Source organism: Ovis aries, chromosome 2 (assembly GCF_016772045.2).
Source record: "Ovis aries strain OAR_USU_Benz2616 breed Rambouillet chromosome 2, ARS-UI_Ramb_v3.0, whole genome shotgun sequence".
Lineage (NCBI taxonomy): Eukaryota > Metazoa > Chordata > Mammalia > Artiodactyla > Bovidae > Ovis > Ovis aries.
The window spans coordinates 211471936-211488409 of record NC_056055.1 but is presented as its reverse complement, the minus strand read 5'-3'; the positions used below and the strand labels follow the sequence as shown (position 1 = coordinate 211488409).

The 16474-nt window shown below is 41.2% G+C and overlaps 1 protein-coding gene across 23 annotated transcripts in view; it reads right to left on the bottom strand.

Moving 5' to 3' along the window:
• The window catches only part of UNC80 (unc-80 homolog, NALCN channel complex subunit), a 215816-nt gene extending 200151 nt beyond the window's left edge, over window positions 1-15665 (bottom strand). For all 23 annotated transcript variants that reach the window (XM_042244174.2, XM_042244175.2, XM_027965136.3 and 20 more), the window contains exons 1-4: window positions 15547-15665; window positions 14575-14623; window positions 10873-11029; window positions 9540-9841 (exon numbers count right to left, since the gene is read on the bottom strand). In XM_042244174.2, coding sequence (XP_042100108.1) covers window positions 9540-9841; window positions 10873-11029; window positions 14575-14623; window positions 15547-15638 — 600 coding nt within the window. In that variant the 5' untranslated portion in view covers window positions 15639-15665. The remainder of the gene's footprint in view (window positions 1-9539; window positions 9842-10872; window positions 11030-14574; window positions 14624-15546) is intronic.
• Between the last annotated feature and the right edge of the window lie 809 nt (window positions 15666-16474).

The window sequence follows — 16474 nt, the reverse complement described above, 5'->3', positions numbered from 1 at the left end:
GAAAGATGATGCTGTGAAAGTGCTGCACTCAATATGCCAGCAAATTTGGAAAACTCAGCAGTGGCCACAGGACTGGAAAAGGTCAGTTTTCATTCCAATCCCAAAGAAAGGCAATGCCAAAGAATGCTCAAACTACAGCACAATTGCACTCATCTCACATGCTAGTAAAGTAATGCTCAAAATTCTCAAGCCAGACTTCAGCAACACATGAACCATGAACTCCCTGATGTTCAAACTGGTTTTAGAAAAGGCAGAGGAACCAGAGATCAAATTGCCAACATCTGCTGGATCATGGAAAAAGCAAGGGAGTTCCAGAAAACATCTATTTCTGCTTTATTGACTATGCCAAAGCCTTTGACTGTGTGGATCATAATAAACTGTGGAAAATTCTGAAAGAGATGGGAGTACCAGACCACCTAACCTGCCTCTTGAGAAATCTGTATGCAGGTCAGGAAGCAACAGTTAGAACTGGACATGCAACAACAGACTGGTTCCAAATAGGAAAAGGAGTACGTCAAGGCTGTATATTGTCACCCTGCTTATTTAACTTCTATGCAGAGTACATCATGAGAAACTCTGGACTGGAAGAAACACAAGCTGGAATCAAGATTGCTGGGAGAAATATCAATAACCTCAGATATACAGGTGATACCACGCTTATGGCAGAAAGTGAAGAGGAGCTAAAAAGCCTCTTGATGAAAGTGAAAGTGGAGAGTGAAAAAGTTGGCTTAAAGCTCAACATTCAGAAAATGAAGATCATGGCATCTGGTCCCATCATGTCATGGGAAATAGATGGGGAAACAGTGGAAACAGTGTCAAACTTTATTTTTGGGGGCTCCAAAATCACTGCAGATGGTGACTGCAGCCAGGAAATCAAAAGACGCTTACTCCTTGGAAGAAAAGTAATGACCAACCTAGATAGTATATTCAAAAGCAGAGACATTACTTTGCTGACTAAGGTCCGTCTAGTCAAGGCTATGGTTTTTCCTGTGGTCATGTATGGATGTGAGAGTTGGACTGTGAAGAAGGCTGAGTGCCGAAGAATTGATGCTTTTGAAGTGTGGTGTTGGAGAAGACTCTTGAGAGTCCCTTGGACTGCAAGGAGATCCAACCAGTCCATTCTGAAGGAGATCAGCCCTGGGATTTCTTTGGAAGGAATGATGCTAAAGTTGAAACTCCAGTACTTTGGCCACCTCATGTGAAGAGTTGACTCATTGGAAAAGACTCTGATGCTGGGAGGGATTGGGGGCAGGAGGAGAAGGGGACGACCGAGGATGAGATGGCTGGATGGCATCACGGATTCAATGGACATGAGTCTGAGTAAACTCCAGGAGATGGTGATGAACAAGGAAGCCTGGCGTGCTGCGATTCATGGGGTCGCAAAGAGTCGGACAAGACTGAGCGACTGAACTGAAGTGTAAAGGTCCTAGGTGTGTCTTGTGTGTCAAGTAACAGTCAAGAGACTGTGAACCTGGAGTCAAGTGAATGGCAAAAGAGTAGAAAAAATAAGATCAGGGACATTATTGAGTTTCAAATAATATAGCCTGATGGGTCATAGTAAGTTCAATTCAGTCACTCAGTCATGTCCAACTCTTTATAACCCCATGCACTGTAGCACACCAGGTTTCCCTGTCCACCACCAACTCCCAGAGCTTGCTCAAACTCATGTCCATCAAGTCAGTGATGCCATCCAACCATCTCATCTTCTGTCATCCCCTTCTGTTAGGGGAAGCACACTGATTGAAACACCCACTCTGTCCAGGTACCATAGTAACGATTTGCATGAGTTGTTTTATGACAGGAGATCCTGATAAGGAACAGGGAACTAATAAGCCATCACCAACCAGAAGAGTTCGGGAAAGGTCTAAAGGAGACACTGCGTGCCCGTCCAACTTCCCAGAATCCCTCTTGCTAGCATCCATCTTGGCTGAGCGATGCATGCGCCACCAGGAAAGATTCTGAATTAGAATGATTGGTCAATTCTGTTGAGATGGATGAAACTGGAGCCGATTATACAGAGTGAAGTAAGCCAGAAAGAAAAACACCAATACAGTATACTAACACATATATATGGAATTTAGGAAGATGGCAATGACGACCCTGTATGCAAGACAGGGAAAGAGACACAGATGTGTATAACGGACTTTTGGACTCAGAGGGAGAGGGAGAGGGTGGGATGATTTGGGAGAATGCCATTCTAACATGTATACTATCATGTGAATTGAATCGCCAGTCTATGTCTGACGCAGGATGCAGCATGCTTGGGGCTGGTGCATGGGGATGACCCAGAAAGATGTTATGGGGAGGGAGGTGGGAGGGGGGTTCATGTTTGGGAATGCATGTAAGAATTAAAGATTTTAAAATTAAAATAAAATAAAATAAAATAAAATAAAATAGAATGATTGGTCAAAAACCACCCGGAAAGTAATCCCATCACCGTAAAACACGACATTGTAAGCCACGTGGCAGAGTAGTTCTCCTGGGTTCCCTTACCCTACTGCTCTCCACCCAGGTGCCCTTTCCCAATAAAATCTCTTGTTTTGTCAGCACATGTGTCTCCTCGGACAATTCATTTCTGAGTGTTAGACAAGAGCCCACTTTCGGGCCCTGGAAGGGGTCCCTCTTCCTGCAACACTTCTCCTGCCTTCAATCTTTCCTAGCATCAATGTCTTTTCCAATGAGTCAGTTCTTTGCATCAGGTGGCCAGAGTATTGGAGTTTCAGTTTCAGCATCAGTCCTTCCAGTGAATAGTCAGGACTAATTTCCTTTAGGATTGACTGGTTTAGCAAGGATGTCAGCAATTACTGAGTGACATGAGAAACCACTGCAGGGGTTTTGAGTAGCAGAATGACATGACTTGATATATGTTTTGATAGGATCAGCCAGGCTATTGAGAATAGTTTGAGAAAGGACAAGGGTGGAGATAGAGAATTTAGGAAGCTATTATTATCATGTAGGTGAAAAATCATTAGACTAGGGGGTTAGTAGAGGATAAAATTAGTAGAGGGCAGGTGCTGATTGACTAGCAGTGGGGTGTAGGAGAAAAAGATGTCAAAGATCTTGGGCCTTGTCACTGATAAAGTAGGGCAAGATGAAGAAGAAACAAGTCTGGGGATATCAGGAGTCTAGTTTTAGACATGTTAAGTTTGAGATGTCTGTTAGACTTTCAACTAGACTTATTGAGTAAACAACTAGATGGACAGGTCTAAAGTTAAAGGGAAGAATCCCTCTTCCTTTGAAATAATCATGGGAAAGACTGCCTGATATCATGTGAGGTATTAGATCCAGCAAGCAAGGAATTAACAGTGTGCAAAGTATATCAGATTTATCTCCAGAAATGCAGAATGCTCAATTCATCAGGTTTTGATAATTTCTTAGTTTCAGAGATGGGTTCTTTTCCATGTTTCTTCTAAGTAATCTTGGCACAAAACTCCAAGGAACATGGCAACAGGAAGTGAGTTCTCTTAAACTGACATCCTGGCTTTTAACATCTGCTCTATTAATGTGACAACTACCACTCAGTGATAGTTACTGTCATTATTTTGTTTTTTGTTTGATATACTTCCAGGTAGACTGTGTATTTCTTGAAGATAAATTGAGATCTCCTTCCGTGTATTTTTCCTTGAATATCAATACACAATTGTTGATTAACTGAACATATGTTAGACTTTCCAAATAACACCAGCTCAATCTGATCAGGGATTGGGGGCAGGAGAAGGGGACGACAGAGGATGAGATGGCTGGATGGCATCACTGACTCGATGGACGTGAGTCTGAGTGAACTCCGGGAGTTGGTGATGGACAGGGAGGCCTGGCGTGCTGCAATTCATGGGGTCGCAAAGAGTCGGACACAACTGAGCGACTGAACTGAACTGAACTGAATCTGATCATTCTTTAGACCCAAATACCTGCAGAAGCTATGGCCAACTCTTATGTAGATATGTTCCTTTGTACATCCTTTTAAGCCGGAGGAACGCATAAACTCTGAGAGCTAACTTCACTTCTAGAGTCCCCTTCAATGGCTCACTCAGTGTGATATATGCACACATGAACAGAAGGTCTGTAGTTGGAGAAGGTGCTCTTTATCATTCAAATAGCTGTGGGGTGAATGGTCTGGAAAGGTTCTAAGAAAAACCAGAAGGTGTAAGCATTCAAAAAATCAACATTTCCACATTACAGTTTCTTTCCTAGCTTGCAATGAAAATCTGTTTCTGTGATGACATGAAGCAATTCTAAATGTGTTTTCTAGTAGCTGAGAGACATCTGCTTAAACAACTATTATTTTGAATTCTGTTTTAAAGTTGTTTACTTTAGACATATGAATTTTATAAAAATCTCCTTGAGGGCTTGTATTTTGTTTAATTCCCTGCAGTTTCTCCAGCACTTTGAATAGTGCCTAGCATTCAGTAGGCATCCAATAAATATTTATTGAAGGAATAAGTGAATATAATCAAATCAAGAAAATACTGACAGCACATTTAAAGTGGATTCCTCAGTTGTAACACATGTCATCATTTAAATTTGGCCTAAAATTATAATATTTGACAGAATATTCAGAATATTAATTTTCTTATATAATATTTGAGCTAGTTTTAAGTTAAAAGTATAAAAATCCATTGAATTATACACTGTCCTACAAAAGAATGAGTCATTTAGATGTATTTGTTAATTAGTAAACTAATTCATTCAACAAATATTTATTAAATATCTATAAAACACAAACATTAATGTTAACTACCCCAGATACAATGATAATTTCTATTCTCAAACATTAGCAATCTAGTGGGAGAGATGGACACACAAAGAGATCATAATAAATAAGCTAAAAATAACAATAAAAATACATCTAAAATATTATACAGATAGAGAAGAGAGGAGCCCAGATCTTGAATGAAATCATAAAGAATAATTAGGAATTTTCTAGGCAGAAGTGTAGGTTATGAGGGCATTCCAAGTAACATGACCAGCATGAATAGGTTTGGAGTAAACCACGTTATATATTCAGGGAGACTTCGAGCATTTGGAGTTCATAGGCAGGAGAGGTAGCCAAAAAAACACAAAACATGGAGGTCCCAGTAATCACACCAAGAAGCTAGAGTTTCACCCTCTGTATAGTGAGAAATTAACAAATTAAGCATATTGGTGATACAGTCAGATCTGCATTTAGAGAGATCACTTTGGTGTTAAGGTTGGATTTTAGGAGACAAGCCAGGAGACTGTAAATTCAGTTAGACAATGGCCCAGGTAACACGCCCAAGGAAGAGATGATGAAAGTTGGGTTACAGAGTAAATAGGGATTAAAAAAAATAGAAATATTTAGGAGACAAAATGTATAGAACTCTGTGATTAGCAGAATGTGTAGATAAGGATGAAGGAGTAATCAAAGGAAGCGTCTAGGTTTTGAGTTTATGTGAATGGGTCCATCATCTGAAATACAGAACATCAGGACAAGAGCTCATTCCAGGGGAAATCTGAAATGTCTATAGATCATCTATTTGGAGAAACTAGTTGAAAAGTTGATCTAGAGGCCAGGAGAGAAGACCTAGTTTAGAGATATAAAATTAGATGACCTCAGCCTGTCAGGACACAAATGGTAAACAAATGAAGCAGGAGAGGAGGTCTTCCAAAGAAAAGATACAGTGGCAGGTACAGAAGGTCTAGGTTGCCTCTCTGGGGAACCCCAATGTTAGAGGGGAAGACAAAGAAGATGAGCTCTCAAAGGAGACAGAGCAGAAAGAGCCAGAGATGCAATGAAAACTGGCAGAGTGTGGTGTCACCAGAGGAATGGAAAACTTCAAGAAGAAACGAAGGAAAGTTCAAATGCAGCTGAGGTTTAACGAACTGAAGACAGCAAAGTAAAGATTAGGTTCAATAGCCCAAGGTTGTGGATGACCTTGGTTGGAAGAGTTCTAGCACAGAAACCAAGAAACAGTATAGCTCTGTAGAAAGTCAGATGGAATTGGATTTGAATCCCACCTTGCCTACTTAATGAGCTTGATTATTACCTCTCTGGACTTCAGTTTCCTCTTTGGTGAAATCTACCTTCCTGTGGGTGTTTGTAAAAATTAGAGATGATAGGTGAGAACTAGGTTACATACTAGAGGAAAGCAGAAGCAAGTGGAAGGGATTGGGAAGGTGAGAAGTGGAAGCACAGGCTCATGCCTAGACTGGATTTCAGCCCTTCATTACTCCCGCAACATCATGTCCTATAAGAGCCTCAACCCACAACACTGTTTATGTGAGCATGGGGTAGGGACTTGGGGGAGACAAAAAACGGACTGACAAGTGGGGCATCACATGGAGCTTGATGGCACAATATGTGGACATACCAGTCTAGATGGCTGTTGGTTTCTGCCCCAGGAGCATGCAGATCTCTGGGGCTGGAAAGAAAAGGTGGCTTTTAGTCTTGATCTTGGGCTGGGGTTCTGAAGATCAAATGCAATGGGAGAATAAGGGGGCCATTAATGGTGCTGATGAGGAGCAGTTGATATGGCTACAGCACAGATATGAAAGGAATATAGGGCCTGATAACTAGCAGGCAAATGAAAATTCTAGGTCAGTGGATCTCAATCCAGGGCAATTCTCACCCCTCCCCACTCCTTAGGGATATCTGGCAATGTCCAGAGTCATTTGCGTTTGTAACAAATCAGAAGGAGGGGGTGTTACTGGCATCTAGTGGGTAGAAGCCAGAGATGTTATTAAATACCCTACAAAGCACATTATCTGGCCCCAAATGCCAATGGTGCCACAACTGAGAAACCCCGATCAAGGAATTGTACATTCCCTGCTGAAAAAAGCAAACCCCTCACTCAGATTAAAAAAAAAAAAAAAACGCTTATAGGGAAATCTATTGACTCATTTATATTTTTATTCCCTATGGCATCTAGAAAAACATTTCTCTCATAGCAATAATAAAATGATAAAATAATAATGCTAGTAATAATAGCCAGCAATAATTGTAGAGTACAATACTATGTATTAATCACAGTGCCATGTTTTATAGGGATTGTTTTACTTCCTTATAAATACTACAATCCCAGGCCAGAGGTAAACTTGGGGAACTTGAGCCAGCTTTTCTCATCTATCTGTGTAGTCTCCCCTGAAAGAAGATCTGGCTCCTCTTCTACTCATAATTCATAATGCTGATAGCTATAAAATGTCAGTGCTAAATACTACCATTTATAAACACCTTTTTGTGTATCAGGTGAACACTTTAATTTGTTTAATCCTCACAATACTCCATAAAATTATTCTCATGTTCAATTTATATTTGAAAAAACTGAGGCTTAAAGAAGTTAATTGTTCAATGTCCTTTCTACATAGAATACAAAGCAGCAAGCACTGGATTCTAACTCAGGACAGTTTCCAAAACTTACATCCTCTGCATGTTTCCAAATAAAATTATTGTCATTTTGGACACTTTTGCATTTTTCAATCTAGATAATCTTTACAAATAGATATGTTATGGGCTATTTTTGTTAAGGAGTTTTCTTTCTTGCCCTTTCCACTTCAGGGACTATGTGCCTACGTATATTTGCTATTTTTAGCACCTGGATCAGCTTCTGATAGTAACTTGGGTTTATTCAGTGATAGTCATTAAATATTTATTGATTGTCTCATATATGCAGACACTATTCTAGACATATCAGATACCATTGTGACTTGGACAGGCAGTGTCCCTTTGTTCAAGAACCTCGGGTTTGGAAGGGGTGATGGGTAATAAACATGCAAAGAAACATAAAAAATAAATTCAGGTACTGATGAGTGCAAAGAAGGAAACAATGAAAAATGTAGATCAGGTACTAGCAGCACTAAAGTAGCCAGGGAAATACTTCTGGGTCGGTAGCAACTACATGGTGAGTAAATTGATGAGAAGAACGTGACCGTGTGAAAATCTAGGGGTGGAAGGTGGGAGTAAACGGCTCAAACAGAAGGAAAAAACCAGCGCAAAGATCTGAACGCGAAAACAACCTTCTTGGGTTTGAAGGTGAGCCTTTGGTGAGCCTGCAAGTTTTGGAACAAGAGAGAGGTCAGTGAGATTGAGGGAGATGAAGCCAGGCAGGCAGGCAGAATTTCTGTCCTGCAGGTTTCATTGGCCAGGGGGACACTCTCAGTTAATGTTTCCATTAAGCGTAACCTTTATCAAAGACTTTTAAAAACAGAAAGTGTAATGTTTTTAAAGCAGAAATTTAATTAAATCACGTTTAATTTTTTTGGGATAATTTTGATAGAAAACGTGGCCAGTGCATGCGAAGCACTTTAGGAGTCCGCAGGTAATTTCAGTTCTAGTCCTACCAGAAATGGGACAGAATCAATCAAAAGTGAATTTTACCTGAAAATAAAATGGATGAAAAGACTCTCTAGTCCATCCTCTCTCTTAATGGTTGTTAATGGTCTTACAACCACCTTCATATATATATGTGCTTAGTTGCTTAGTCATGTACAACTCTTTGCAATCCCATGGACTGTAGCCCACCAGGATCCTCTTTCCATGGGGATTCTCCAGGCAAGAATACTGGAGTGGGTTGCCATTTCCTCCTTCATCACATATATATAGTATATTGCAAAAATGAAACATTCATTAGGATGCTAATATTCTGTTAAAGAATATTTGGGCATATTAATTCCTTCTATCTTTTATCAGAGCACTTAGATGGAATGTTGCAATTTATTCGTTCTCAGAAGTAACAAATAGTTCTTGATTTCTTTCCACATACTTGATTTTTTCCCCATGTACTTTCATGTACTGTGTCTTCACATATACTCACCCTGTGTTTGAATATCCAAAATTTTATGCAATGGAGGATCTAAGAGGTCAAGTAGGATCACCTAGATCACACTGCTAGAAAGTGATGGCACAGTGACCTAAGATAATATTGTCTCTTTCAGATCCAAGGGGTACCTGTATATAACTGGGTTTTAATACAATTTGTTTTCATGAAATATGTTTTCTATTTTACACATTGAAAAGTATTTTGCAAAGAAATTCATACATGGTACACCAAACTGTCAAAAAGTCTGCAGCACATGAAAAGCAAAAGCTTCTGCTCTAGATCCTGCATTATGTTCTGGAAATACGAAAGAGATAGTGACTAGGTCTCCATGGGGAAGGTCAGAGGAAAAGCTTCATGGAAATGATGACACCAAAGTTTGAAGAACCATGGAGCAAAAGGAGGGCAGAGCTAACCGCACGTGCATATTCAGGGAATGGTTCACATGGCTCCCAGAACTGGATCGTGGGGTGGGCAGTAGGGATTAGCAGTGGTCAACTGAGAGGACTTAAGCTCCAGATCATGGTTGACTTTATATGTCATATTTAATATGTTGGGCATTATCATGGGGCAGATGGAGAACTATCAAGGATTTTTAAGTAGGAGAATCATAGTTTTGACATAATGTTTGAAATCTTAATATAGAAACAAAGCTCTCTTCCTATAAGCTCATACAAAGACATGGGCACACAAATATGGAAATATCATCTGAAGCCCACCCTCACCTGACTTCTAGTCCCTCTTAACCCTAATCAGCTTTCTGCTTACCTTGATCCTGTGGACCAGAGGAGCAAACAGAAACACAAAGAGCTCCACAGTAGCCATGGAGTTCTGGAAAATCTTCCTTCGGTTATTTTCTTCCTCATCATTGGAGGTGCTTTGGCAAGGTTGCCCTGGAGAACCCTGGTTTTCAACCTGGTGGATGAAAGCACTGCTGCCGCCACCCCAGCTGGAACCTCGGTCTGTGCCCCCAAAACGCTCACTGTTGCAGTCCTGTGGGGCCTCCAGGAGCATCCAATGCAGGGTATGAAGGAGCTTTGTCTCAGCAACACCCAGTTTATCCTGGTGTCCTGCATAGCACAACCACACAGTCAGGTTAAGGCAGACTCTGTGACCAGGACAATGATGTCAGCCTTGCATCTGGGAAGAACATCCTTGCTTTAAGGTTCTGCGGCTTGATTTCCTGGGAGACTCTAGCATTTCTCTGCACCACTTATAGCCATTGTTAGAAGGGTCCATTATTGTTTGGGGACTTTCTAACTGGCTGCAGTCTTTGCAAAACAATATGCTGCCACAGGGAAAGAAACTGCATGCATCACATCTCTTCAGCCAGATACCCACATATATTTCCAAATAAAGAGCACAATGGTTAAGAATATTGGTTCTGAAGATAGCTACTCCATTTTGAATGCATGTGTGCTCATTACTCCCAACCTAGGGATCAAACCCATGTCTTCTGAGTCTGCTGCATTTCAGGTAGAGTCTTTATCCCCTGAGCCACCTGGGAAGACCTGGTGTGATTAGGAAAGGCCCCTCTATAAAGGTAACACTTGAGTAAAGATCCACATAAGGGGAAGGAACCGGATGGAGAAGAGCTTGGGATAGATGGCTAGGACATAATGCTATGTGGGAAAAGCAATCTGCAAAATAATCTAAGCAAGAAAAATAACACATATGTGCAGACATGCACACATACTCATAGTACTACAAAGTTGGGAAAAGGTCTGGAGGGGAGCATGCCAAATGCATGAAGGTGGTTGCTTTAGACATTGGGAGGACTAAAGGACAACTCTGGTTAGAACTCATCTTGAATAGGTGAGAGGCCTTAGTTTCTCTATAATATTCTGATGTTCAAAAGGAAGACATATTCACAGTTTACTTGTAAAGTGAAAAAAATTTAAAAAGGGAGCTAGTTCCCTCATTGGCAAAATGGAGATAACAGTGATATGAAACTAAGGGAGATTTTGTGAGAATTAATTGGGAATGTGCGCCAAGTGCCTGGGAAAGTAATAATACAGGTTGCTATTGTGGGTGTTATTATGAGTGTTACCGTGGATGAGGACAATGGTGTGTTATGAAGAAGAAATGCAGGTGCACCAACCTAACTTGTTCCTGTTTGACAGCAGGGTTGCAGTGCAGTGGAGGACATGAGGCAAAGCAGCTTGTACCAGTTCCCATCTGGAAATGCTCTGGATGGCTTCAGAGAGGGCTGGAGAGAGGCCATGCAGCTTGTTTTCTACTAACACTCGTTCAAAGGACTATAGACACCAAAAAAAAAAAAAAAAAAAATTAAATTAAGAAATTAGAGATTCTAATGGGTGGAAAAATAGACAAGGTATCGTATATCCTAAAAGATGCAAACCACTAGTCCAAATTCTTTAGAGAGCACTCACATTGCATTTCATTGTACATGTTGACGTGAAATGAGTCAACGATAATTTCCTATCATCTACCCATTTTCAAACAGGCTTCCCAGTTGGCCTGCATGCTAAGTCGCTTCAGTCATGTCCGACTCTTTGCAACCCTGTGGACTATAGCCCACCAGGCTCCTCAGTCCATGGGATTCTCCAGGCAAAAATACAGGAGTGGGTTGCCACATCCTACTCCAGGGGATCTTCCCAACCCAGGGATGGAATCCGCTTCTCTTATATCTCCTGCACTAATAAGCAGATTCTTTTACCACTAGCGCCACCTGGCCCCACCTAGCGCTAGTGGTAAAGAACTCGCCTGCCAATGCAGGAGTCAAGAGATAGAGGTTTGATCCCTGAATCAATAATATCCCCTGGAGAAGAAAATGAAAACCCACTTCTATATTCTTGCCTGGAAAAATCCCATGGACAGAGGAGACTGGCGGGCTCCATGGGGTCCGCAAAGAATTGGACTTTGACCACCTCATGCGAAGAGTTGACTCATTGGAAAAGACTCTGATGCTGGGAGGGATTGGGGGCAGGAGGAAAAGGGGACGACAGAGGATGAGATGGATGGATGGCATCACCCACTCGATGGATGTAAGTCTGAGTGAACTCCGGGAGTTGGTGATGGACAGGGAGGCCTGGCATGCTGTGATTCATGGGGTCGCAAAGAGTCGGACACAACTGAGCGACTGACTGAACTGAACTGAGCACACCCATTTTTAAGTTTTTGATCCAAAGTATATTGCTTGAATTATTAAATGATTTTTTACTTCAACTAAAATAAGCTCCCATCAAAAAGAATACAGCACATTTAACTATATGAAGTATTTAGAAGTAGTATTTTCTAAAATGCTCTTGGATCATCTATAGGAGCTCTCCCTGCTGCAGATCAAGGTGAGATGTCTTTTGTAAAAGTATCTGGAGGGACAGAATTTTTGTGAATGTTCAACAAATGTTAAATAAGATAGACCTCTTATAAGAGACCTGACTTTGGGGTATCTGAATTATTCCATGTGCCTAGCAATGACCTGACAATGGGACACCCCTTATATAATGCCTGGAACCATAAGATAGTTAATATACCTATTGAATAAAGAAAAAAAAGGAGGAAGAGAATAAGGGAAGGAGAGAGGAGGAAAATAAACCATTTTTTGGCTTTGTTCGTTTATTAAATCTTCTGTCCTAGCCAGTACTTTCAGCAAGCAAAACACCTACCCCTCCCCCCAGAACAAGTTTGACCTATTGAGTTGTTTTTTCCTTTTTGAAGGTGGAGGAAGATATTACTGTAGGGTGTTGGAGAAAGTGTAGTTACCAAATATTAGAACAAATTTAATAAACACTTGACTTGTATGAACAGAACCTGATTGCTACTTGATGTCCCAAATGGTCTAGAGAATTGTGTTCTCCACGATCATAATAGCAGTCCCAAGTGCTCAAGCTGTATTATTGGAATTATTAGGATATATAAGAAAAATATGACTTAATACAGAGATTTTCCAAAGAAAGCTATTTACATTTGACTCAAGAAAAAAGATAAATTCACTTTCATAATGAAAGGCATGCTAGGGTTTGGTAAGGAGTTCTATCAGAGATGTAGTCTCTGGGAAAGGCAGATCCAAACACTTTAAAATTCCTCAGCCTTTGGTTCCTAACTATTCATTAAGTAAAGGGTGTATATGTTAGACATTAAAAAATTATAAAGAATTTATACAGTCTGGATGAATGCACTTTTAGAGGATGAGTTATATACCTTATAACCTCAAGAAGCTTTAGATACTTACTGTCATTTTCTTCTTAAATGTTACTAATATAACTTTTTGTCATTTTAAACCAGGGAAATTTTTTCTATACGTATATCACTATCTATCTGCAGCTATGACTGTGACTTAGTTACTTGATATTATGTGACTACATTAAAATGTCAGACATATCTTTGCCAAGAAGAGAGAAAAGTCAGGGTTATTTTAAGCTAGTATAACTGTAAGCTTGGTTTGAGGAAGATTCAGAGATTTCACGTGTCAAATTACTTTAACCTGAGCTTAGTAGAATAAATTCCATTAAGAAGTTAGATATAAAAAATATATGTGACAATTTGAAGAGCAGGAAATGCAATAAAATAAATTCCTATTTGAGTGTGTTTTGTACATATATTTGTGTGTCAGTGGGATGTTTAATCTTCCAGTTGGCTTCTGTAATAGTCTGTGGCCCTAACATTTCAGAGCTCCTTACTAGAAGGTCATCTACTGTCTATCTGGTCATTTGCAAATATCATGGCAATATCCAAATAAGTAGGTTTCTACTTTTAAGCTATAATATATACAATGTCGGGCTTCCTTGGTAGCCCAGATGGTAAAGACTCTGCCTGGAATGCAGGAGACCCCGGTTCGATTCCTGGAGAAAGGATAGGCTACCCATTCCATTATTCTTGCCTGTAGGATTCCATGGACTGAGGGACCTGACAGACTACAGTTCATGGAGTTGCAAAGAGTCAGACATGACTGAGTGACTTTCATTTTCATATATAATATAACGACCTTCATGTGAGCTCCAATTTTTAATGAAGTCTGTAAAAAAACCCATTTAAATTTTGCTTCAGTTTTTCATCTTGTCCTCAGTTTGTAAAAAGACAATTTTTAAGTCATGAGATTCCCTTAGAATCTCAGGACAAGTGCACTCTATTTTGCATAAATATTAATAGCATTATTATAATTATTTCATATCATCCACTTTGGAGTTGTACAAAAAATGGAAGACATAAAAGTTCAATATTGCATATTACTTTGAGTAGTTCATAGGCTTGCATTTTATGAGCTTACACTACATAATATAATGTCTTGTTGACTTGATAACATTTCTCAATTTTGTTGATTAAGGATTTGACTGTTATACTTGCCCTCTGTCTCCTGATTCTCTGTTATTTCCCCACTCTCTCTTCTTCTGTTCTACTCCTCCCCACTTAGGGCCTTCAGACTCACTTTCCCTCTGCTCTTCTCTCAGCTGTTCCTCAGTACCTTCCTTCAAATCTTTGTCCAAGGGTCACATAAGGAGGCAAACCTTATCTATCCACGGTTTCTAACATGAAAACTTCACCCTAGTGCTCTATAATTTCCTTTCTTGCTTAAATTTTGTCCATAGTATACATCACCATTTGGCTAGCTATCTATTTTATTTATTTATGAGGGTCCCATCCCCCTCCCAGTAGAATACAAACCCTTTATCTGTTTTGATTATTGCTCCATCTCATCATCTAGAACTGTGTCCGGCACATAGTAGGTACTCAGTAATGTTCGCTGAGTGAATTAACATGTATAGTAAGTACATTTAACATCATTCTTTCAAATTACCACATGATATATGGAAATACTCTTTACATGATGAATATCACATACCACACAAGAGGCTTCATACTGCTTTCCCAGTTTAGGCCTCAAAAATGCACTGAAAAATTAAGAGAGATAATTGTTATAAACACATGCAAAATTATTATTAGAGCATCCATATGACATTTTTCAATGGATAAGACATGCAAAAGTCAAATTTCATGCCTCCCTATGCCTTGTTTGTGACCAGGTGTTAAACAGCTGACATTTGCTTTTTTACGTGCAATTACATACATGAAAAAGGTGTGAATTTCTACATTTTCTGTATCAACTCTTATTCTGAAGACTTTTTATCTAATTGGATTCTACATTGCTAGTGGTCAGAAGTATTGCATTACTCATGTGTACAGTCTTACTCAAAACTGAAAAATGAACCCAGCTTGTGGGTTATGATTTTCAGAATCTAATTTCTTATCTGATAAATCTCTAACAACAAGAATAATAATGGAAACCTTGTTTCCTGTTTATTGGAATAGGTTTCAGGGTTTTTTGGCTTTTTTTTTTTTTGGAAAAAGAAAATTCTTATTAAAAATGAGTCTTCTCAGAGGTTTTAACCAGGAAGATTACACTGGCTGGATCCGAGCAAAAATGGTTAACAAGTGGGCATAGCAGATATTCGACAAACAGGAGCTGGAAAAACAACAGGTCAACGGGCTGGAATTACAGCAGGAGACGGAAGGGGAATTGGACACAGGAGCACAACCAGTCATAATTATCTCCCCTAATTCCCCGCCCCCTCCTCCTAGGCTCTCTGCCCTCTCACCCCCTAAATTACGTATATTGCCAATCTGCTTGTCGTCAAACTTCACTGAATATTTTTTTAAATGCGTGTTTTTAAGCGGGTTTGGAGAGCTTGCTTTCCAGCCTCAGAGAGGGAGCTGCAAGCTGTGGCGCGGCCTCAGCAGCAGCGACCACAACCCAGGCGGCCCCAGGAGCTCCCCCAGCCCTGGGCGCCCGCGGTGCGCCCTCTGCGCCCCTCACCTGGTTTGCCGCCACAGGAAGGTCTGGATGGGCAAGGGGATACCACGGCCGCTGTCTTGCTCCTGGCCCTCGGAGCTCTTCCTCTTCACCATGATGGTGGCTCCTGGGAGTCCTACTGCAGGACTCAGCGCTGGCTCCTCGCTAGCCGCTGCCCCCGCCTCTTCCTCCCTCTGCTCTCCCCAACTCTCATCCCCTCCTTCCCCTAGGCAGAGCAGACTCTCTCCGCCCTGATCCCCCGTCCCTCTCCCCTTCCCCCGCCCCTCCTCGAGCGTGGAACATGGCTGCAGGAGGAGGGGAGGGCTGGAGGAGCCGCGGAGCGAGGAGGGGGGCGCTCGGAGGAGCAGTCCGCCTCGCCGCCCCCGCGCCCGCTCCTTGCTTTCAGCACCTCCCACTGTGGACAGCGGCCCGCGCCGGACGCACGGGCGGGAGACCAGCGCAGGGGGCAGGTTGAGTAGACTTGGGATGGCCGAAAGGGTCCAAACTCCGCATCGCACGCAGGTCCCCTGCGTAGCCTCTTTAGCCCCCAGATTCCGGCTTCCTCCCTTCGGAACTGCACCCTAGGAGTGTACCCTGTCCTGCTTCCCAACCTTGGCATCTGAAGAACTGTCAAGGTCTAGGGAGGAGGAGCTTTGGGAAACCGCAGAGCAGTCACTAAGCCTGGCATCATTCGCACCTCTAGCAAGGAGGTCAGAAGTCCACCCTTGGGGTTTAGCAGAAGGAGCACATGAAAATTTTTAGAAGTGTAAACCAGAAAGGAAGCAAGCTTGGCAAGACAGAGAGAGAAAGCTTGAAAGTTCTGATGGGAGAATTTACTGTAAAATGGTAACCGCAAAAAGTAACAATGCTTGTTCTGCCAAAGCAGAAATATTGCCAAACCAGCAAGTTATGGGTATCAATTATTACAACTAGAGAAAGAACATTTGAATCA